The 22,129-nt window shown below is 43.6% G+C and overlaps 1 protein-coding gene across 2 annotated transcripts in view; it reads right to left on the reverse strand.

Moving 5' to 3' along the window:
* SLC4A11 (solute carrier family 4 member 11) overlaps positions 1 to 22,129 on the reverse strand; it is a 759,568-nt gene that overhangs the window by 274,146 nt on the left and 463,293 nt on the right. For both annotated transcript variants that reach the window (XM_069204998.1, XM_069204991.1), the window contains exon 11: positions 6,654 to 6,767. In XM_069204998.1, coding sequence (XP_069061099.1) covers positions 6,654 to 6,767 — 114 coding nt within the window. The remainder of the gene's footprint in view (positions 1 to 6,653; positions 6,768 to 22,129) is intronic.

Below are 22,129 nucleotides of genomic sequence, written 5' to 3' on the forward strand. Positions count from 1 at the left end.
TTGATGACAAGGGGACCAAGGGGACACCATGCTAGAAGAGGTATGTTCTGGGCACAAAATATCCTGTGCTGGCTGATCCCTTGGTGATAAGTGTTGTCGGTAATATTGACTATGCGGTTGTCAAATAGAGAGTCAGAAAAACCATGGGGGGATTCTTTGCTTTCGATATTTTATTCCCTGGATGCGCCGTTGACTGTCTCGCTGACAAAGTCTTTGTCAGGTGTATCGTTGACCCCGGCAGTGGTGTGCCGATGAGGTTGTGGTGGACGAGGTCATCGATTAAGTTGTCGTTGATTAGGTGGTCATTGCAAACGGAGTGGTGGCAGAAAACATGGTTGCAGTCAATGTTTTCACTCTGATTGCTGCTGACAATGATTTTCTCAGCGCTACCGTCATCGACCAGGTTCTCATCAGCAGTTTGTACTTTACCCTAGCTAGTTCTGAAGAGGATTTTGCAGGCTATAATACCAGGGCTGAAGATGGAGCAGTAGGCTCAGATCTTGCCTCTGAGGGAGGGCTTTCTCTTTTCTTTATGAGAGGTGCTTTTTGAAAACCCATTATGTGTCTTTTTAACGGCTTTCCTGTGCTTTCTCTGGTGACCCTTGCCGTAACCTTTTTCTGGACTTTTCTTGCGAGTCAAGAGAGCCCTCACTGTCCTCTCCCCCAAAAAAACAATAGCTGTTTTAGTCTTAAGTTTTTGAATTTGTACAGCGAGCAAGTACCAAAGGCTGTCTTGGCACTAAAGTCAGGGCACACTAAGATTAAAATTACAGCGGTTAAAGGGGGTAAGAAAACAGCCAAGATTTCAGCACTTTATGAAAGCTGAAGAGATTTGTTTGGCTTTTAAGCTGAAGAAGCAGTTTATTTCACAACTGACAGGTGGTATAAATAAAACTGCGACCACACCAGAAAGCTTTTTTTCCATCCTGGAGACAAAAACAAGAAAGGCTGCTGCTGATCTCAAAGTGTTTGGAACCATAACAGCCTCCCTTCTCGGTCTTTGAGCGTTTTGGAAAACAAGGCTCTACAAATCTTAGAGTCCTTTATCTTGTGGCAGGGTGAAGGCAGTAGATACACTCCTTATGAGGATCTTTCAAGTGCAGCCTCTTCTTTCCGTAGGTCCCACAAGGTCTAAAGACTCCCTTCAAGGATTCGGCCATGTTGATGTCAAATGTTGAACAGCAACACAGTAGGAGAAATCTTGATAAACCAAATGTGGATACAAGCCGAAGAACTGAGCAGAGCTTAGGGAGGCTCCCTTTCACACGAGTGGTACAAAATATGAGAGAAGATGCCTCTGCTGGTGTGTTCTAAATCGTGATATCACCTGATCAGCTGGAGTTTGGTCCTTTATAAATAATTTAAAAAAACAGGATAAGCTGGCTTCCTGCGAGGAGGGAGGGCGCAGCAGAATCTACAGCACTATGTGCCAAGAACAGATGTCTACTGGGTAAGTAACATTTTCCGTTCAATGGTGTAGCTGTAAATACACATTCTTTGCATAGACTGTAAAGAAGTCCCCTCCAAAGTAAGCAGTGGTTAGCCTTTAGGAGTTGGAGTAGCTTGAAATAATTTTCTAAGTACTGCCTGTCCAATCTTTGCTTGTTGGCGAGATAATACATCTACACAGTAGTGTTTGGTAAATGTGTGTAGTGTAGATCATGCGAAAGCTTTACATATGTCTGCCATTGGTATGTAACCTAAAAAGTCATTGAAGCTAATTTTTTCCTAGTGGAATGTGCTTTAGGAGTTACTGGTGAACTGTCTCTTAGCTTCAAGGTAGCAAGTTTGAATACACTTCACTATCTGGCTAACTAATTTTTTTTTTTTTTTTTTTTTAAATAGGATTGCCTTTGTGAGGTTCTGAAAATGCCACAAAGTTGTTTTGATTTCCTCAAATCTTTTGTTCTGTCTATATAGTACATGAGAGCTCTTTTAACATCACGGGTGTGTAGAGCTCTTTCAGCAACTGAATCTGGCTGTGGAAATCAGACTGAATTCCACTTACAGATTGATATGAAACTACCTTTGGTAGGACTTTAGATTTATTCTAAGAACTAATTTGTCTTTATGGATTTGAAAGAAAGGTTCTTCTAAAGTGAATGCTTGACTTTCGCTAACTCTTCTTAAAGAAGTGATTGCTACTAAGAAAGCAACCTTCCATGATAGAAACTGTTTCCATTTAGCAGTATAACATTGTCTAGTTGTAGGTTTGCGTGCTTCCTTTAGAATATCCATATATTCAGACGGTAGCTGTAGATAGTCAAACTCTAGGACTTCAGGAGCCAAATGACCAGGTTGAGTGTGTTGGGATTTGGGTGTCTGACTCGGCCTCTCCTTTAAGTCAACAAATCTAGTCTGTTTGGCAGCTTGCAATGTGGTACTACAGAAAGATCCAATAGTGTTGTGTACCAATGTTGATGTGCCCATGCCAGAGCTAGGAGTATCATGGTAAGTGAGGTTTCGTTCATCTTTATTTGTTATCAGAAACGGAAGGAGTGGGAGAGGTGGAAAAGCATAAGCAAATATCCTTGATCAATTCATCCATACAGCATTGCCCTTGGATTGAGGGTGTGGGTTTCTTGATGTGAAGCTTTGGCATTTTGAGTTTTCTTTTGTGGCAAAAAGGTCTATGTCTGGGGTTCCCCACATTTGGAAGTATTGTTGAATTACTTGTGGGTGAATTTCCATTCGTGGACTTGTTGCTGCATCCTGCTTAAGAGGTCCACTAGTTGATTGTGTATCCCTGGAAGATACTCTGCCACTAATTGAATGTGAATTGCCCACATCCAAATTGTCTGTGCTAAAAGTGACAATTGAGATGAGTGTGCCCCCCCTCTTTTTGTAGATAATACATTGTTGTCATATTGTCTGTCCATATTAACACTATCTTGTGTGTGATTTGTGTCAGAAAAGCTTTGAGTGCTAGGAATACTGCTAGTAGTTCCAAGTTGTTTATATGATAAGCCTGTTGATTGGAGTCCCATTTCCCTTGTATGGGGAGGTTGTTGAGATGAGCTCCCTAACCTATCCGTGATGCATCTGTTGTGATAGTGGTCGGAGGCATAGGGTTCTGAAAGGGCTGCCCTTTTGACAGGTTGGTGTAATTCCACCATTACAGAGAGCGGCAAGTCTGGTGGTCCAACAACACTAGATCCTGAATGTGAGCCTGTGGCTGAGACCACTGCTGGAAAAGGCATTGCTATAGTGGTCGTATGTGCAGTCTTGCATTTGGAAATATGGCTATACATGAAGCCATCATTCCCAATAGATTCAACACTAACTTTACTGTACAAGTGTGGTTGTGTTGTAGCTGAGATATTAGATTGTGAAATGCTTGAATTCTTACTGGGTTTGGATATGCTAACTCTGACTGCGTGTTCAGAATTGCTCGAAGATACGGATGTACCTGTGATGGTTGCAGTTGAGATATGTGGTAATTGATTGTGAATCCTAGACTGTGTAGGATATCTATGGTATATTGAGTGTGTTGACAAATTTGGATTGTACTGACTTGAGCCATTCGTCTAGATATGGGAAGACATGTATATGTTGTCTTCTGAGGAATGCTGCAACCACTGCTCAGCACTTGAACACCCTTGGTGCTGCGGTTACTCCAAATTGTAGTACTTTGAATTGGTAGTATTTTCCTGCTATGAAATACTAGATATTTGGGATGTGCTGGATGTATGGGAATGTGGAAATAAGCGTCTGAGGTTTAATGCGATCATGCAATCCTGTTTTTGGAATAGGGGAATTACATCTTGTAGAGTGACCATATGTTCTGGAAGGATGTATAGATTGAGGGGTCTGAGATCTAAAATTGGTCTTAGAGTACAGTCATTCTTTGGTATCAGAAATTAGAGTGAATATACTCCAGATCCCTGTTGGGATATAGGTACTATCTCTACGACTCCTTTGAGTGGCAGGGATTGTACCTCCTGTTTTACAAGAGTGAGATGTTCCTGAGAACAACTGTATGAACGAGGGGGAATGTTTGGTGGAGTGGAAATGGGTTCTAGACAATAAGCATGTTTGATAATGGACAGAACCCACTGGTCTGTAGTGATGTTGTGCCACTGTGGATAGAAATTTACCAGTCTTCCTCCGAGAGGTATGTGCTCTATGGGAATGGTGAGAAAACCACTGTTTGAGGTAGAAGAACCTCTGGAAGTGGATGGTTTACCTCTTCCTTTAGTGCTGGATCCTCTGTAGGAACCTCTAAATGATCCTCTTGTTAAGAAGTGTGATGATTGTTTTTGTTGGGAAGTTGCTGTTTATGTGGTTGATGCTTTGAAGCCCCCTCTAAACTGTGGTCTACGAAAACGTCCTCTGGTGGGTATGGTGTATAATACACCCATTGCCTTAGTGGTTTCAGAATCTTGTTTATGTTTGTCTATAGTTGTATCAATTTCTGGGCCGAATAGATGTTCCTTGTCAAAGGGCATATTTAAGACAGCTTGCTGTATTCTCAGGTTTGAGCCCTTAACATCTTAATCAAGCATGTCTTCTGATAAGTACACTGGTGTTGATTGTTCTGGCTGCAGTATCGGCTGTGTCTGTAGCGGATCTAATAGCATTATTAGATATTGCTTGCCCTTCTGTGACCATTTGCTGTGCCTTTTTTGATGCTCTGGTGGAAGGTACTGCAACAGTTGTTCCATCTTGTCCCAGTGGGTCATATCATATATAGCTAGGAGAGCCTGTGAGTTGGTTATCCTCCAGTGATTCACAGCTTGTGAAGCTACCCTTTACCTGCTGCATCTATGTTCTTGCTCTCTGTCTGGAAGAGGAGCATCTCCTGTGGAATGACTTTTGGCCCTTTTCCTTGCTGCACTAACCACTATTGAGTGGTAACTGAGTTTTGATAAACACTGGGTCTGAGGGTGCTGGTTCATATTTTATATTCACTCTATAAATTTTAATTCTGGCCGTCACCAGTTCTTTCAAAACGTCAGATGAATAAGCATTCCTGGAAGCATTGGGAGACATTCATATTCTTTGTGTGTAGTCTGTAATGTGTCAGAGGAAATCTTGCTCTATATGATCTGTATGCATCTGCACATGATAGGCAGCTGCTCTGGGTATAAACTGGTTATATGCAGTAGTGTCTTCTGGTGGGGAAGGTCTAGCAGGACTAGTCTGGATCATTTGGAAGAATGGGATCAGGATCTATCCCATGGATCTATAACCTGCTGGTCATCACTAAGATCATCCCTGTGTGGTGACAGTGAGGATGTCTGTGAAAACTGTTTCATATGTGGGTGATGGTGTGGAAGGGAGGACAGGCGAATGTGTTGATAAAGGCTGTTTTTGTTTAGCAGACTCTTCCTGCTCCTTGTATTTTGAGACCTTTTTTGGTGGAGGTGCATCCTTTAAGGTCTCTTGAAAAGTTAATTTCCTATTAAAAGGCATTGGAGGAGAAGCAATTATTCTTCCTGTGTCATTCTGACTGTGCAATTTCCACTGTTTTGCGTCCATCACCTCTAAAATAGTCTGTATGTCCAATGATTCTTGGGTAGAAGTAGTATGTTTAATACTTGTGGCTTTCGACTCCGAAGGTTTAGACACAGAGTGTTTAACTTGAACCGAAAATGTCATCTTCGAAGTTGTTGCCAGTTTTTTCGGCTCCGAAGATGTCCCTTCAATTTTTAGGCTCAGTACCAAGACAGCTGCAGCAGTCTGTTTTGTCTATGCAGAGTGCACTTTAATCTTTGTTCTTGGCGCCGAACCCAAAGGTTGGTCATCCGGATTCAACCATGGCCCGAAGGCAGTGGAGGACCGGTGACCATTGCTGGAGTCTTTCTTCGTGTTTTTGTGTGGTGTAACGAGGCAGTTGTACTTATGTACTGCACCGGGGGTATGTCGCGGCTATCCTCATCAGAGTGTTGATCAAGTCAGAGTCTTGGATGAAAAATGCTGCCCCTTGTCGAACTTCCTACTGTGCGTGTTCTTCACCGAAAATATCAGGTGTGTCTTCTGTGGACTTGGACGCCATTTCGAGACTACGAGCTCTGCGGTCCCGGACAGTCTCTTCAGATCTAAATGATCTGCAGGCGTCGCAAGTCTCTTTTCGATGGTCAGGAGATAGATTACACCTGGGAATGGTCAGTGCATGGGAACTTAGTGTGACACCGAGGACAGAATTGAAACGAAGTTTGTTCCATCAGCCCGACATTGAAGTAGGCCCTAACGGGCAAGGCCCTTCTTAAGGATGAGAATTCGAACCATACGCTCTGAATCTGATCAACTATAGATGGAAATCGTGAACGAAAATACCAATGGCATTATAGAAAGGTAGAAAAAGTTCAGAAGTACCGAACAGAGAGCCACCAGATCGAGAGGAAACGCATCCGAATCAGACGGCGGAAAGAAAGCAATCTAACAAAGGACTTTATGCCCGTTCACAGTATTACCAAGAGGAAGAGTCACTCCAGCCCGTAACTCGAAAACCTTCGAAGAAAAAAACTTGTCACACTCAGAGCTTAACACTAGATGGCGGACTTATGCAATGCATGTGTATCTACAGCTACACATGCCATTGAATATTCAACTTCCACTTGATATTTCTACTTTCATAAGTAATCAATCACATTCACAAAACTTTAGTGTTGTCAAAATTAAAGAAACAAAATATAAGTTTCTGAACTTACGGTTGATATATAAAGCCAGCGGTGCTGTAGTAAGTAGTACAACTAACGGCTGCCCAGAAAAGAGAGCATAAACAATGCCACCGATGCACTGACCAACAATAGTCTTCTGCACATCTAGAAAAAGGAACACATTTTACTTTGAATAGTAAAAAAATGCTTAACAAAACGTGTCGGCATACAAGAAACAAGTTTACATCAACCTGCACAAGAGTGATTACAAAGACATGGATATATCAGAGTTGGCTCTATTTTTATGTAATAATGACCTACTACAATTAGTTTCTTCAACCATCATTAATAAAGAACCCGATCCCCACAAAGTTAAAGGACTATAGAGAAGAATCTGACAAACTCAGTAAAGACAGAAGTGGTACATAAGTTGACCCATGTTAACATGAAAAAAAAGAACACATCAAAACACTAGCGAGAGACAGCTTAGGATAGCTTCAGGAAGATGGAGCAAAGACCCATCAGCGCATAACATTGGGCCCTCAGTGAAAATCTTACAAAAGTTGTTCTGGAAAACTTTTTGAATTATTAAAAAACACCTACAATAACCTAATCAGATAGTTATCACAGAAAAAAGGAAAATAAAAATGTGCTACTTATCTGTTCAAAAACTTCAGTTCTACAATGCTGGTATCCCAGATACACACACACTTGAATCATTCCTTATCCTTAGGCTAAGAATCTCTGGTGCTTTTAACCGCTCCACTGCCAGGCCTTTACCCCTCCTGTGCCAAGCCTTTTTTTTTTGGCTATTTGGGGTACTTCGCGCTTAGGTCCTCATAACTTTTTGGCCACATAAACTATCCACGCCAAGGTTGCGTCCTTTTTTTTTCCAACATCTGAGAGATTCTAAAGGTACCCAGAGTTTGTAGGTTCCCCTGGAGGAGACCACGAAATTAGCTAAAATACAGCTAAAATGTATTTTTTCCCCAGAAAAATGGGGGGAAAAGGGTGCAGAAGAAAGTGTGTGTTTTTTCCCTGTAAATGGCATCAACAAAGGGTTTCCGGTGCTAAAATCACTATCTTCCCAGCTTTCAGGAACAGACAGAAAACCCAATTTTTCAACACAGTTTTGACATTTTACTGGGACATACCCCATTTTTACAATTTTTTGTGCTTTCAGCTTCCTTCCAGTTAGTGACAGAAATGGGTGTGAAACCAATACTCGATCCCAGACAGCTAAACAGTTCAGAAAAGTAAACAACTTTCTGAATTCAGCAAAGGGTAATTTGTGTAGATACTTCAAGGTTTTCCTACAGAAATAACAGCTAACATAAAAAAATATTGAAATTGAGGTGAAAAAAGCCATTTCTGTTCACGTTTTCTTCTGTAACTTTTCCCAGCTATGACAGATTTTTGAAAGCAATATACAGTTACATCAGCTGGACTCTTATGGTTGGGGGGATATATAGGGCTCGTAGGTTCATCAAAAACCCTAGGTACCCAGAGCCAGTAAACGAGCTGCACCTTGCAATAGGTTTTCATTGTATACCGAGTATACAGCAATTCATTTGGTGAAATATAGGTAGTAAAAAATAGGTGTCAAGGAAACCTTTGTATTTCCAAAATAGGCACAAAATAAGGTGTTGAGAAGCAGTGGTTATGTACACATCTCTGAATTCTGGGGTCCCCATACTAGCATGTGAATTAAATGGCATTTCTCAAATAGACTTTTTTGTTTTTTTCCCCAAACACACTGTCTTACATTTAGAAGGAAAAATGCAGAGAAAAACAAGGGGCAATAACACTCATTCTTCTATTCTGTGTTCCCCCAAATCTCCTGATAAAAATGGTACCTCACTTGCCTGGGTAGGCCTAATGCTCGTGACAGGAAACGCAACATGGACATGTCACATTTCTACATTGAAATGTGACGGTTTTTGGAAAGTGCCTAGCTGTGGATTGTGGCCTCTAGCTCAGCCGGCACCTAGAGAAACCTACCGAACCTGTGCATTTCCCAAAACTAGACACCTAGGAGAATTCAGAATGGGGTGACTTGTGGAGCTCTCGCAAGGTTCTGTTATCCAGAATCCTTTGCAAACCTCAAAATTTGGCAAAAAACGTTCCTCACATTTCGGTGATGGAAAGTTCTATCTGAGAGGAGTCACAAACTTCCTTCCATCCAACATTCTCCTAAGCCTCCCAATAAAAATGGTACCTCACTTGTGTGGGTAGGCCTAGTGCCCACAACAGAAAATGCCCGAAAACACAACGTGGACACATCACATTTTGCCAAAGAAAACTGACCTGTTTTTTGCAACGTGCTAGTTGTGGATTTTGGCTTCTAGCTCAGCCGGCACCTAGGGAAACCAAGCAAACCTATACATTTTTTTAAACTAAACACCTACGGGAATGCGCCCTCACTGTTCTGAAGTGGGCACTTAGCTTTACTGTCATAATGCAATTCAATCTGACAGCGGGCAGGCATTGCTCCCTGCTTCAATAGATGGTGGCACCTGCCTGGCTGGCAGGAATAGATAAAAGGCTGAGGTACTTGTAAAATCTGTAAATGTTGGGTGCATGTAAAACAAGGTGCACAAGCATGCATTAAATGAATGCAAAGCTCTTGCTGATGTAGCTCGATTTGAAAAGAAAAAGTGAAAAAGGACAGGCAAGTTCAGATGGGACCCTAAGAGAATGTTTGCCATGAACTCAGGGCCGGTGTACAAGGTGACTAATCCATTTTCATATCAAGGTAAGATTCAGTTATTGGGCCCTATCTTATGAAGACTTGGAGGTCTCATTTGTCTTGCTGAGGTGAAAGTTAAAGGTAACGTCATTGTCCATGACAAGTATTTGAGGTGTATTCTATGGATCCGCTGAAAGTGTTCACAGCACCTAAAGGAGCTCTCTGTTTAACTCACAGGAGGGAAAGCCCTTCAGAGGTATTTCATAAATTGTTTGACACTTCTGTGGGAAAGCAATGCTGTAGCATCCTTTGTGCTGTTTATCTTAATGCATCCAGATGCACTCGGAGGAACATTTGGGACCTTTTTTGGCTGGGTGTAATAGGCACAGCAGTACTAGATGGGTTTGCATCAAAATGGGATTCACCACACGAAGAATCTTTAGATTTCACACTAAGTTTTTGTTGTAGCTGGAGCACATGCCTGTGACTGTAATCCCTTGCAGAAGTGCTGAGATGGCCAATATTCCAGTGGTCACGAAACAAGTGGTCAAGCTGAGCAATTTCAGTTTTGCTAGGTCGATGTACCAGAACTGGAGAAGCCAAGCCAGGGCAATCCACATCAATGAACAGTGCTCCAGACTAAACCTTCCTCAGTACAAAGGGAATGGGGGAAACAGCAGAAATACATAGGTAAAAACATTTGCCCACATAATTGAGAATGCAGTGGCCCTGGTACCAAGTTTTCAGTACCTGGTTGCCCAGTATAGGCATGTATCGTTCTGCAAGGTGGCAAACAGGTCCCATGACAATTGGCCACATTTCATGAAAACATGCTATGACTGATCCGGATGGAGCCCCTCTTCTCCCCCCCCCCCCCCCCCCCCACGTAGCAAACCAATAGGGCTTGGCTGAGGGTGTCCAAGTGGTTGTTTGGATCCCTTGCAGGAGTTCTAGTCTTTATTTGGGGAAAGCAAGGAGAGGGGTGATTGATTGGGGCAGTATAGAGAAGTCAGGGACACTTGGTAGCTTCCTGGGAGTGCGATAGGAAGGCACTTCACTTCTTTCCTGCTGACCTGCTGGAGGCTGCTTCTTGGCCAAAGCGTAGCAGATCTTTACTGAGAATGACCCAGTGCGAAATGGACCGTTTCTGTACTGCCCGACCCTTCTTTGCACCAACATACCCCACAAAGAGCTGGTCATCCATCCAGAACTCTTTCGTGTGATCAAGATAGAATAAGAACGCTCTTTTTGGGTCCAGCCGATGGAGACGCTCCTCTTCCTTAGAGGGGTGCGGTGGCGCAAAGAAGGTGGGCAGGGTGATGTTTTGACCCAGATGGAAAGGGGTCACCACCTTGGGGAGGAAAGAGGCACGAGATCTTAATACTATTTTGTCAGGATATATCGTGAGATACAGAGGTTTTGGTGATAAGGCCTGCAGCTCACTCACTCTCCTGGCAGATGTAATTGCCAACAAAATGGCTGTTTTACTAGTGAGCAGCCGGAGAGGACAGTTGCCGTTCCTAGTCTGCTTACAGGTAAGTACCTACGTCCTCAGGGAGCAGACCAAGGGGGTTATGTAGAGCACAGGGGGCAGGGGAGAGACACAAGCCCACAAAACACACCCTCAGCAGCACTGGGGCGGCCGGGTGCAGTAGGCAAAGGGTTTGCTATTGAAAGCAATGGAGGGACCCGGGGGTCAATTAGGCCATGCAGGCAGGGCACGGGTGGGGGGGCTGCGTGGGGCTTCTCGGGCCAGCCACTGACTGGGCTAGGATGAGGGCCACCTGCTGGTCACTCCTGCACTGGTATGCGGTTCCTCTCGGTCCAGGGGGCGGCGGGTGCAGTGTTTGGTCCAGGCGTCTGGTTCCTTTGTTACCATGCAGTCACGGTCAGGGGGAGCCTCTGGATCCTCTCTGCAGACGTCGTTGTGAGGGTGCGGGGGTCGACTCAGTGTGTCGTTGGAGTTGCCTGGGGGTCCTCTCTGCAGTGTTGGTTCTCCTGAACTTGAGTCAGGGGCGTTGGGTGCAGAGTGTGAAGTCTCACGCTTCCGGCGGGAAGGGAGAGTCTCTTTAAAAGTTGCACAGTTGTTGCAGGTTCTGAACAGTGCCGCTGGTCTCTGGAGATTCTTGGTCCTTTAGGGCAGTCCTCTGAGGGCACTGGTCCCCGTCGGATGCATCGCTGTGCAGGTTCTTGAGTCTGGAAACAGGCCGGTTGGAATGGAGCCAAGTCAGTTTGTGTCAGTCGCCTCTGCGGTGCTTTCAGGTCAACAGTCCTCCTTTCTTAACGTTGCAGGAATCTGATTTCCTGAGTTCAGGGTCACCCCTAAATACTAAATTTAGGGGTATGTTTAGGTCAGGAGCAGATAGCCAACGGCTACTGTCCTTGAGGGTGGCTACACCCTCTTTGTGCCTCCTCCCAGAGGGGAGGAGGGCACATCCCTATTCCTATTGGGGGAATCCTCCAAACACAAGATGGAGGATTTCTAAAGGCAGGGGTCACCTCAGCTCAGGGCACCCTGAGGGGAGTGCCATGTCAACAGTCATTTTCTTCCCACCAGCACACACAAGCTGTGAGGCAGTATGCATGTGCTGAGTGAGGGGCCCCCAGGGTGGCATAAGACATGCTGCAGTCTTAGAGACCTTCCCTAGCCACAGGGCCCTTGGTACCAGGGGTACCATTTACAAGGGACTTATCTGTGTGCCAGGGCTGTGCCAATTGTGGGAACAAAGGTACAGTTTGGGGAAAGAACATTGGTGCTGGGGCCTGGTTAGCAGGGTCCCAGCACACTTTCAATCATAACTGGCATCAACAAAAGGCAATAAGTTAGGGGCTAACCATGCCAAGGAAGGCGTTTCCTTACAGCCGCCCCATCCCAGAAGTGACGCATCTGTCACTACTGTGAGATCTGGTTGGGCAAGGGAGAGGAGTCTGCCTTTGAACCAAGTGCAGTTAACTAACCACCACTGCAGATCCTTTGCATCTCCCTCCGAGATCTGAACCACGTCGGCAAGATTTCCCTGAGGCTTGACCAATAGGATGTAAATTTAAAGTGCTTGTGGCCCACCTTGAACCGCAGGTAACGCCTGTGGGCTGGCAGGTTGGGGATATGAAAATACGAGTTCTGCAAGTCCAACGCTACCATCCAGTCTCCTTGATCTAGGGCAGACAAGACCTGAGCAAAAGTGAGCATGTTGAATTTCTCCTTCTTGAGGAAGAGATGGACGTCCCTTAAATCCAAAATAGGGAGCAGACCTTTGTTCTTTTTGGGAATTAGAAAGTAGCGGGAACAACCACTACTGCCTACAGTGGCTACGTTGTGGCTGGCGTGGTACAACGCCCCTACCGAAGCCTCGAAAGGGGCGGAAGACAGACTGCTGTTGTGCTGGCACTGAAAGGCCCAAGGTTCTGGCCGTAGCTCGAGAATCCTTGAACCTTTCAAGCGCAGAGTCTGCCTTCTCACCAAAAAGGCGGGAGCCATCAAAAGGGATGTCCATCAAACTTGACTGGTCATCCCCCAAAAAGCCAGCTGAACGTAGCCAGGCATTACTATGTAAGGCCACTGTCTATGCAATCGTTCCAGCCAGCGAGTCGGTCGTGTCCAATCCCTTGATGCCTCGTCGGCCGATGGGTGTGGCGAAATTGAAGTCCGCTTGGACTTCTTCTTGTGCCTCTTACCTGAATGATCAGATGACCTTGAATGCGAGGAAGAGGACTTGGGGCCCCGGAAGCGGTGCTGCGACCTCCTCCTACTGTGGGACCGTGACCTCCTCAGAGTCGCGCCAACCGAAGACGGGTGTTGGGCCGCAAGAAGCTTGCGGGATCGCTCCCTCAAGGCCTTTGGAGCCATGGCCCGACAATCGGAGAATGAAGTGGAGTCGTGATCCTTCTCGCGCCAAAGGCAAACTCAGTGTGGATCAGTTACCGACATGGTGCGATGACATGCACCACACGGTTTGAACCCAGTCTCTCGAAGACATGTTTCAAACAATCAAAAAAGCGAACAAACCTCGTTCTAAGAAATGGGTACCTCTTTTTCGGATCTGCGCTTAACTGGCACGGAAGGAAAAGAACTGACGTACACGCGCCGAGGTGGCATTTATAGAGACAACCGTGATGTTAGACTACTCCAACGATGCAGACGACGCCATGCGGAGCCGGATGACGCACGCAGATCGAAACGACACCACCAGACGGCACGCGCAGGGTACTGCTCAGCAGAAAAACCCTGGATTCGAAGGTGACGCCAGGGAAGAAAATAAGTTACTTACCTGTAACTGTAGTTCTCCAGTATTGGAATCTTTCATAGATTCACATGCTTGAATCATTCCTCGTCGTCGAGATGGGAGTCCTGGTATAATTTTCATAAGTAATGTTAAAACATATTGAAGAGAAAAAGGCCCTAGGCCTCTTCAATTTGATAGTCTATCAGTCATTTTGTGAAAAAGGACCAAACTTGATCCTCCACCTCCATTACTTATGAAAATTATACCGGGACTCCCATCTCGACGACGGGGAATGATTCAAGCATGTGAATCTATGAACGTTCCAATACTGGAGTAATTCTAATTCTAAGGTAAGGAATCTGCAACTAGAAGTCTATCAGATATAACTTTTACCTCCTACAACACCTTCAAAAGTCAACTCCAGGTGCTACAGTTCCAACATATCCAAATGGAATATAAAGTGGATGCCTATTTTCAGATCTCAAATGTTCAAAGACTGAATGTACTGCAAATAGTGAGTACATTTTCATTTTATCCTGGGTGCTACTTATTACAGATTTCCTCAATTTCTTGCCTTTTTAAAACTATTGTTATTGTTTTACGTTAACAGCTGCATAATGTAAACTAAAGGAACACGTTCACTGGTGGATCTTATCAAAATACACCATTACAGCAAATTACAGAGCAAAATGTTAAAAAAAAAAAAAAAAAAAAAAATCACTGAATCACGATTAACGCACATGTTAGCAAATCTTGTTCTCAAAATAAACAAGACATTCAGTACTTGGAGCTATCCATCCATCCAGTCAATGGCAAAATGCAACAGTGTCAACTGCAAATCATTGAACTATAGGAGCTTATAGAGCATAGTGGACGATTATAGCTAGAAAACACTATCCAAAATTATGCAGGATAAACCATCAGTCTATGTATGCTTTAACGGCCCTCCGGTAGTGTCAAGGCAGAAGATGCGCTATACAACCTTAATGTTCAGCTGGCATCAACCTTTGACTTTGTGTAGTTATCACACAGCCATCACGATTGAGCATGGGGCAAGATGCTACAAATGCAACCCACGCTTTACCCCCCAGCCAAAGTGCTTGGCGTTTAGATTCCACCCGTTTGCTGAGTGTGGTTAGGTATTTCCTAATATCAGCCTCTCCTCACTAACTTTTTTCAACAGTTATCTGCCTTTGAGCCAGGACTAAAGTCAGATAAAAAAATCTGGTGGTTACCTGAAGTCTTATGCCTTTGCAGTAGGCCTTGCAAGCACATAGCGGATTGCTGAGGTTGCCCTATCAGTGACTAACTGAATAAACTGAAGTATTCTCTCCCAATAATGTTGTAGTAGCAGGCAAGCCCAAACCATGTGAAAGACGCATGCCTCCTTCTCCACATCAAGGGCATTTGGCCAAGCTGTGGGGAACATACAGTCAATGTATTTGGGAATTATACAAACGCTATGCAAATAGTAATACTGTATAACTTGAAATCTGGATTTGCAAGAGAGATTTGCAACACTATTCCACTCAACCTCACTCACATGTGTGGCCAGGTTTTTGGGCCATTTGTCTTGCAGCACTGTCAGATCGTACTTCGAAAGATTTAAGCACAAACAGAAAAGAGTTACAGCCCTTGTACTGCCATCCAACGTATACAGGTCGTTCAGGCAACAGGGGGTTCCCTGTGTACCTTTTCTCCACCACTTTCGCAGTGTTGCTAATAGTGCATTGTCTATCAAAGAATTGCTATCCAGGATCTATTCCTCTTTGAGCACGCTAAACTCTATGTAGATCAAGTATCTGTTCAGTTGTCCTATTAGGACCAATCCATGTGCCTCCAAGGCCCTTAGGGCTCCCAAGTTCCCACTAGGTGGTAATGCCAACAGGGATTTTATGGAGCTCTACTAAGCATAGAGGAGACATGAATGTGTCCTCTGGAGCAACCTCATCCTGGCATAACAGAGGGTTTTGACTAGTAGATCCTCACCATTGAAGGGCTTCTTCCTGAGAGGGTCAAGGAGCATTTAAATCAAACTCAGACGGCGAATCAGTTTACCTTCTAGTAGTACCAGGCCACATGCAGCCCCCTCCACTTGGACGGCCATTACAACTGGCAATCACCCAATACCTACCATGATGACAAAGCAAGTCTATCATCATTCCGTGTTTTTTTTTTTTTTATAGAAATTACAGCATAGGTATCAGGGAGGAGAAAAAAATATATAACGGTCTAGGAGGGAGGACCATCTAGGCTAAGGCTATCTCCTCCTCGAGCCCCCCCCAACCCCCCCACTGAGATGTGCAGTGAGAATCATAACTTCAACTGTCGTAGTGATTAAGTGACTACAATATTCCCCTCTAACAGGTTCCTTTCTGTTCAGAATACATGCACTCCCAGATACATTATGGTAGTGGGTTCTCAATGTAAATAAGGCCCCAGCTCTGGAGGACACTCTCCCCGTGCATTTCCTGTATGGAACAGGCAGATTTACTCCAGGTTACTTCTAACCAAGACAATGTGCTTAAGTCAACAAATGCCTGTTTCATCCTCTGGACATCTGAGCTCTCCAAAGTAAATACATCTGCATAAAGCAAAATGTAGCGCTGGAGTCCGTTAATCTGCAGGCCTTGAAAGCGGTGTCTGCCAAATGTTTAACACCAACTGCTCCATAGCAATCACAAATAGAGAATTGGCAGGAGACAGCGCTTTCTGTTTCCTCTCCAGATTGTGGATGCGTTCTAATTCTGGCTATGGGATTCTTATATACTAATTTAGTCCAGTTTAAAAAAAACAGATCAGAGTTCTACACTACCAGTAACAGTGTATAGGTTGTTCCATCACAAGGACGAAAACAAATTACTTACCTGTAACAGTTCTCAGGTATTGGTATCTTTCACAGATTCACAAGTTTGAATCATTCCTTGAAGGTGAGTCTCAGTAAAGCTAGCAAGCAGTACTATGTTAAATATAGCCTAGAAATAAATATCCCTATCGTTTAAAAGAAATGAAACTCCAGCCAATCAGGCTGCAGCTTCTTTTGGCACACTCACCTCAGAGGATTCCTTCCCTCTGACATTTTACTGCATGTCACGTGAAGGGAGTCTCCCCGAGACTTGCTCAGTTGGACTATACTTTTCCTATATTTTAGAGAAATTACCAACACTATTACTCACAGCTGATTAAAAAAAAGACTTTTCAGGCCATGTGGAACGTGTGGGGAAAAAGGCTGCATTCCTAAGATTAACATAAGGCATCTACTGTTGCTACCCATCTCACAAGGTAAAGATGAAAGTTACTTACCTGTAATTGCAGTTCTCCAGTATTGGAATCTTTCAGAGATTCACATGCTTGATTCATTCCCTGTCAAGATAGGAGTCCCCGGTGTATTATAACAGCAATGTTATGATAACTAAAATGTATACCGACTTAAAGCCCATCACATTAGTAGTCTATCCTTGTCTTTTTGAGGAAAAATACCCAAACCAGGTTTCAGCCAATTAGGCTGCCCTTTCCCCAAGAACACTCCTGTGAGAAGCTCCAGTGCCTGAGATTTTCCCACAGCACGAGTGCTGAAGAAGTATATGGCCTGTAACGGTGAGCTTCTCAGGGGAAGGAGGGAGAGGCACATGTGAATCTATGAAAGATTACAATACTGGAGAACTACAGTTACAGGTAAGTAACTAATTTTCTAATTCCAGGATTGGAGCTTTCATAGATTCACATGCTTCAATCAGAGTAGCAAGCAGTAGTGAAGTACATTGTACGATGAACACTTTGTATCAATTGAAAGATGCAATTCCATAAATAGAAAAGAAAACTTTAAATGATTATGGAAACAAAATAATCATTACCCAGTGCTAAAAAACAACCAGTGTATTGTGAAGGAAAGAAAACTTCATTATGATACAATGTGATGATCATTATACTGGGTAGGAGGGAGAAAAGGAGAACAGTACAGCTCACTGTTGCTGGAACAGATGCTGCAGCACTGCTTGCCCCACTGCCACATCTCCCTGTGACGATTCTTCCAGAAAACAGTGCTTCGTGAAAGTGTGGACACACCTCCAGGTGGCCGTCCTGCAAGTGTCCTGTATGGGCACACCAGCGAACAGCACAGCGGATGCTGAGACAGCTCTAGTGGAATGTGCTTGCGATGTTCTGCGCAGGGGCTTTCCTGCAGCTTTGTGACAAAAGTCAATAGAACTAGATATCCATCTAGAATTTCCTTGCTTAGAAATCGGTTACCCTTTCCCAGTGGCACTGAATGACACAAATAATTGGTTTGTTTTTCTAAAACTTCCCGTCCTGTTCAGATAGAACTTAAGACATCTTTTGACGTCCAAGGAATGCAGGGATCTTTCTGCTGGCGTTGATAGATTTGGAAAATAAGACTTCAAAATAAATGGCTGGTTGATATGAAAGTCAGAAGGAACTTTGGGTATAAATTTTGGATTTGTTCGTACAATTACTACATCGTCTTTAAACTGCAAGAAAGGGCTTTGGATTGTGAAAGCTTGAATTTCGCGTACTCTCCTAGCTGAGGTCAGGGCAAGAAGTGCAACCTTCCATGACAAGAATTTTAAGCCTGCCCTGTGAATGGGCTCAAAGAGCAAGTTACTTACCTTCGGTAACGCTTTTTCTGGTGGATACACTAGCTACCTGTGGATTCCTCACCTAATGAATTCACTCTGAGCAGCATTCGATGGAAACTTCTTTCCAGCTCTGCACATCGGCGAGGACGTCGCAATTGCTCGACTCCACGCAGCTCCGTCTGACGTCATCGTGGCAATAAGAGGCCCTCGCCGGCGTGCTGACGTCAGTTTACGCCATTTTTTTATGTGCCTTTGAGACAAATAGGTGAATATTGACATGCCAAACACTTCATACCCATATTCAAAAAAACTTTTATAGAAAAGGTAAAAACCAATAATGGCAACAGTATCAACACTTGTTTGTAAAAATGTACACAACTATGAATGTATACCAATACATATAAATAGAACCATATGGAAAATGTCACTTACCCAGTGTACATCTGTTCGTGGCATGAGTCGCTGCAGATTCACATGCTGTGCACAGTCCGCCGTCTGGTGTTGGGCTCGGAGTGTTACAAGTTGTTTTTCTTCGAAGAAGTCTTTTCGAGTCACGAGACCGAGGGACTCCTCCTCTTTCGGTTCCATTGCGCATGGGCGTCGACTCCATCTTAGATTGTTTTCCCCGCAGAGTGTGAGGTAGGAGTTGTGTATGTTAGTCATAGTGCCCATGCAATGGAATGAATACGTATGTACATAATAAAGGTTAAAGTAATATATTTACAAATGTACAATTGTTTAAGATTTACTTCTAAACGGCTACAGGCTCCCGGGGAGGCGGGTGGGCGCATGTGAATCTGCAGCGACTCATGCCACGAACAGATGTACACTGGGTAAGTGACATTTTCCGTTCGATGGCATGTGTAGCTGCAGATACACATGCTGTGCATAGACTAGTAAGCAGTTATCTCCCCAAAAGCGGTGGTTCAGCCTGTAGGAGTTGAAGTAGTTTGAAATAATGTTCTTAGTACAGCCTGACCTACTGTGGCTTGTTGTGCAGTTAACACATCTACACAGTAGTGCTTGGTAAATGTATGAGGCGTAGACCATGTTGCTGCCTTACATATTTCGTTCATTGGAATATTTCCTAGAAAGGCCATGGTAGCCCCTTTCTTTCTGGTTGAGTGTGCCTTTGGTGTAATAGGCAGCTCTCTCTTTGCTTTAAGATAGCAGGCTTGAATACACTTAACTATCCACCTGGCAATGCCTTGTTTTGAAATTGGATTTCCTGTATGAGGTTTTTGAAAGGCAATAAATAGTTGTTTTGTCTTCCTAATTTGTTTTGTTCTATCAATGTAGTACATTAGTGCTCTCTTGATGTCTAATGTATGTAGTGCTCTTTCAGCTACCGAATCTGGCTGTGGGAAGAACACTGGTAATTCTACTGTTTGATTTAAGTGAAACGGTGAGATAACCTTTGGTAAGAATTTTGGATTTGTTCTTAGAACTACCTTATTCTTGTGTATTTGAATAAATGGTTCTTGTATGGTAAATGCCTGAATCTCACTCACTCTTCTTAGAGATGTGATGGCAATGAGAAATGCAACTTTCCACGTTAAGTATTGCATTTCACAAGAATGCATGGGTTCGAAAGGTGGACCCATAAGCCTTGTTAAGACAATGTTGAGGTTCCATGAAGGAACAGGTGGTGTCCTTGGTGGTATAATTCTCTTTAGGCCTTCCATAAACGCTTTAATGACAGGTATTCTAAATAGGGAAGTTGAATGAGTAATCTGCAGGTAAGCAGATATTGCGGTGAGATGTATCTTTATGGAAGAGAAAGCTAGATTTGATTTTTGCAAATGTAGTAAATATCCTACTACATCTTTTGGAGATGCGTGCAATGGTTGAATTTGATTATTATGGCAGTAACAAACAAATCTTTTCCATTTATTTGCATAGCAGTGTCTAGTGGAAGGTTTTCTAGCTTGTTTTATGATCTCCATACACTCTTGTGTGAGGTCTAAGTGTCCAAATTCTAGGATTTCAGGAGCCAAATTGCTAGATTCAGCGATGCTGGGTTTGGATGCCTGATCTGTTGTTTGTGTTGTGTTAACAGATCTGGTCTGTTGGGTAGCTTGACATGAGGTACTACTGACAGGTCTAGTAGTGTTGTATACCAAGGTTGTCTTGCCCATGTTGGTGCTATTAGTATGAGTTTGAGTTTGTTTTGACTCAATCTCTTTACTAGATATGGAAGGAGAGGGGGAAAAGCGTACGCAAATATCCCTGACCAATTCATCCATAGAGCATTGCCTTGGGATTGATGGAGTGGGAACCTGGATGCGAAGTTTTGGCATTTTGCGTTTTCTTTTGTTGCAAATAGATCTATTTGAGGTGTTCCCCAAATTTGAAAGTAAGTGTTCAGTATTTGGGGGTGAATTTCCCATTCGTGGACTTGTTGGTGATCCCGAGAGAGATTGTCTGCTAGCTGGTTCTGGATCCCTGGAATAAATTGTGCTATTAGGCGAATGTGGTTGTGAATTGCCCAATGCCATATTTTTTGTGTTAGGAGACACAACTGTGTCGAGTGTGTCCCCCCCTGTTTGTTTAAATAATACATTGTTGTCATGTTGTCTGTTTTGACAAGAATGTATTTGTGGGTTATCATGGGTTGAAATGCTTTCAACGCTAGAAATACTGCTAACAGTTCTAAGTGATTTATGTGAAACTTCCTTTGATGTATGTCCCATTGTCCTTGGATGCTGTGTTGATTGAGGTGTGCTCCCCACCCTGTCATGGAAGCATCCGTTGTTATGACGTATTGTGGCACTGGGTCTTGGAAAGGCCGCCCTTTGTTTAAATTTGTACTGTTCCACCATAGAAGCGAGATGTATGTTTGGCGGTCTATCAACACCAGATCTAGAAGTTGACCCTGTGCATGTGACCATTGTGATGCTAGGCATTGTTGTAAGGGCCGCATGCGCAATCTTGCGTTTGGGACAATGGCTATGCATGAAGACATCATGCCTAGGAGTTTTAATACCATTTTTGCTTGTATCTTTTGTGTTGGATACATGGCCTGTATCACCTTGTGAAATGTTTGAACCCTTTGTGGACTTGGAGTGGCTATCCCTTCTGTTGTGTTGATTGTCGCTCCTAAGTATTGCTGTGTTTGACACGGCAAAAGGTGTGACTTTGCATAGTTGATGGAGAAACCCAGCTTGTGAAGGGTCTGTATGACATACTTTGTGTGACGTGAACACCTTGTTAGCGTGTTGGTCTTGATTAACCAGTCGTCTAAGTAAGGGAACACGTGCATCTGCTGCCTTCTGATATGTGCAGCTACTACTGCCAGGCATTTTGTAAAGACTCTTGGCGCAGTTGTTATTCCGAATGGCAACACTTTGAATTGGTAATGTATTCCTTTGAATACGAACCTTAGGTATTTCCTGTGGGAAGGATGTATCGGTATGTGGAAATACGCATCCTTTAGGTCTAATGTTGTCATGTAGTCTTGCTGTTTGAGCAGTGGGATTACGTCTTGTAATGTGACCATGTGAAAGTGGTCTGATTTGATGTAGGTATTTAGTGTTCTGAGATCTAGTATTGGTCTCAGAGTTTTGTCCTTCTTTGGTATTAGAAAATACAGTGAGTAAACTCCTGTGTTTTTCTGTAGGCTTGGTACTAATTCTATTGCGTCCTTTTGTAGTAATGCTTGAACTTCTAGTCCTAGAAGATCTATATGCTGTTTTGACATATTGTGTGTTTTCGCTGGGACTTTTGGAGGGAACTTGTGAAATTCTATGCAATAGCCATGTTGGATAATTGCTAAAACCCAAGTGTCTGTTGTAATTTCTTCCCAAGATTCGTAGAATTGGCTTAGTCTTCCCCCCACTGGTGTTGTGTGATGGGGTTGTGTGACTTGTGAGTCACTGTTTATTTTGAGGGGTTTTGGGACCTTGAAATTTTCCCCAACTTCTTGGGAATTGGCCTCCTCTATATTGTCCCCGAAAACCTCCCCTTTGATATTGACCCTGGTAGGTAGGTGGTCTTGTCTGTGAAGTGTTGGTTTCTGTG

Source organism: Pleurodeles waltl, chromosome 1_2 (genome assembly GCF_031143425.1).
Source record: "Pleurodeles waltl isolate 20211129_DDA chromosome 1_2, aPleWal1.hap1.20221129, whole genome shotgun sequence".
Classification (NCBI taxonomy): Eukaryota; Metazoa; Chordata; class Amphibia; order Caudata; family Salamandridae; genus Pleurodeles; species Pleurodeles waltl.